At 36.8% G+C, this 1266-nt stretch overlaps 1 protein-coding gene across 1 annotated transcript; it reads left to right on the top strand.

The window, feature by feature from the left end:
* The first annotated feature begins 279 nt into the window (after positions 1-279).
* LOC116130462 (anti-H(O) lectin 1-like) lies at positions 280-859 on the top strand. The gene is made up of 2 exons (XM_031416206.1): positions 280-511; positions 600-859. The coding sequence occupies exons 1-2, from the start codon at positions 280-282 to the stop codon at positions 857-859; spliced, it is 492 nt and encodes a 163-aa protein (XP_031272066.1).
* Positions 860-1266: the final 407 nt, after the last annotated feature.

The following is a 1266-nucleotide window of genomic DNA, read 5'->3' as shown; positions in this document are numbered from 1 at the left end:
TTTGATAATAATTTTGTTGTCTCAAAAGTTCCCATTGGCAATTGGTTTATCCTTCAAATTTTCTAGTTTCAGTTTTAATGACAATAACATAACATATGAGAGAGCTTTTCCACAAAACCAGGTTATCCAAATAGCTGTAGAAAGTGCTATTTAGGTCGAGCCACACCCTCTAAACCAATGCGCCTTTGGATAAAGCATCGGGAAATCTCACTGATTTCACAACTCATTCCATTTTTTTTAATTTTTTATTCTCAAAACAAAAGCCAATAAGGAGATGGGATGGCCTTCTTCCTCGCTCCTCAAGGTTCAAGGATTCCTTCGGACGCCACAAGAGACAGGTCTCTTGGTCTTACAGTTGATTCTGAGAGATTAAATTCAACTTCCAATCCATTCGTTGCAATTGAAATTGATATCTTCCACAACTATTATGATCCACCCGGTGATCATATGGGTATTAATATCGATTCTGTGAAATCTTTGAACAATGTGACATGGTGGAGTGATGTAAGAGGTAGGAGAAGGAATGATGCATGGATTAATTATAATTCTAGTACATAAAATTTCAGTGTTATCTTATAGTTTTATAAATAATGCCTTAGTGATGCTGCACCTTTATTATCAAATTGATTTGAGGCCTTATTTACCCAAGTTGGTTACTTTCGGCTTCTTAGTGGCGAATGTGAACAACTTAGCAATCCAGACCTTTAACTCATGGGAGTTTAGTTCAAGATTAGCAGCTGATGATAATTTAACCAATCCAATAATACCTGATAGAAGAGAAAACCAAACAGGACTCGCACTGCGATTGGGATTGGGTATTGGAGTAGGTATTTTTGTTGTTGTACCGGTTTTAGTGTGACTTCCTGGCTTTGGTAGGAAGAAAGAGGAACCAGACCTAAGAATTTTTCATATATGGACTTGGCAAGCGCAACAAATGATTTCAATGATGAAAAGAACTTAGAACATGGGGGATTTGGTGGAGTTTATAAAGGGTTTACGAGGGATATTGCTGATAAGAAATTATGTATGAATTTTGACGTGAAATAGATGGAGTGTTTGATGATCATCAGGCTGTCGTGTGCTCACCCGGATCATAATCAAAGACCATCTATAAGGCAAGTTATTTAGTTTATTAATATTGAGTTACCATTTAGGAATCTTCCACCTAATATGCCTGTTCCCAATTTTGATCATATGCTATATATAGGTGCAGGTGTAAGGTCAGGCCATGCGCCTTCTCAATCTTTGACTATTCTTTGTTAAGAT

Source organism: Pistacia vera, unplaced genomic scaffold, assembly GCF_008641045.1.
Source record: "Pistacia vera cultivar Batoury unplaced genomic scaffold, PisVer_v2 Contig221, whole genome shotgun sequence".
NCBI lineage: Eukaryota > Viridiplantae > Streptophyta > Magnoliopsida > Sapindales > Anacardiaceae > Pistacia > Pistacia vera.
Note: the sequence above shows the minus strand (reverse complement) of the source record. Positions and strands in the feature narration are given on the sequence as shown.

Coding starts and splice junctions, on each gene's coding strand:
- LOC116130462 (XM_031416206.1), top strand. CDS start 280: ATGGCCTTCTTCCTCGCTCCTCAAGGTTCAAGGATTCCTTCGGACGCC. Junction 512..599: donor ATGGTGGAGTGATGTAAGAG/GTAGGAGAAGGA, acceptor ATAATGCCTTAG/TGATGCTGCACCTTTATTAT.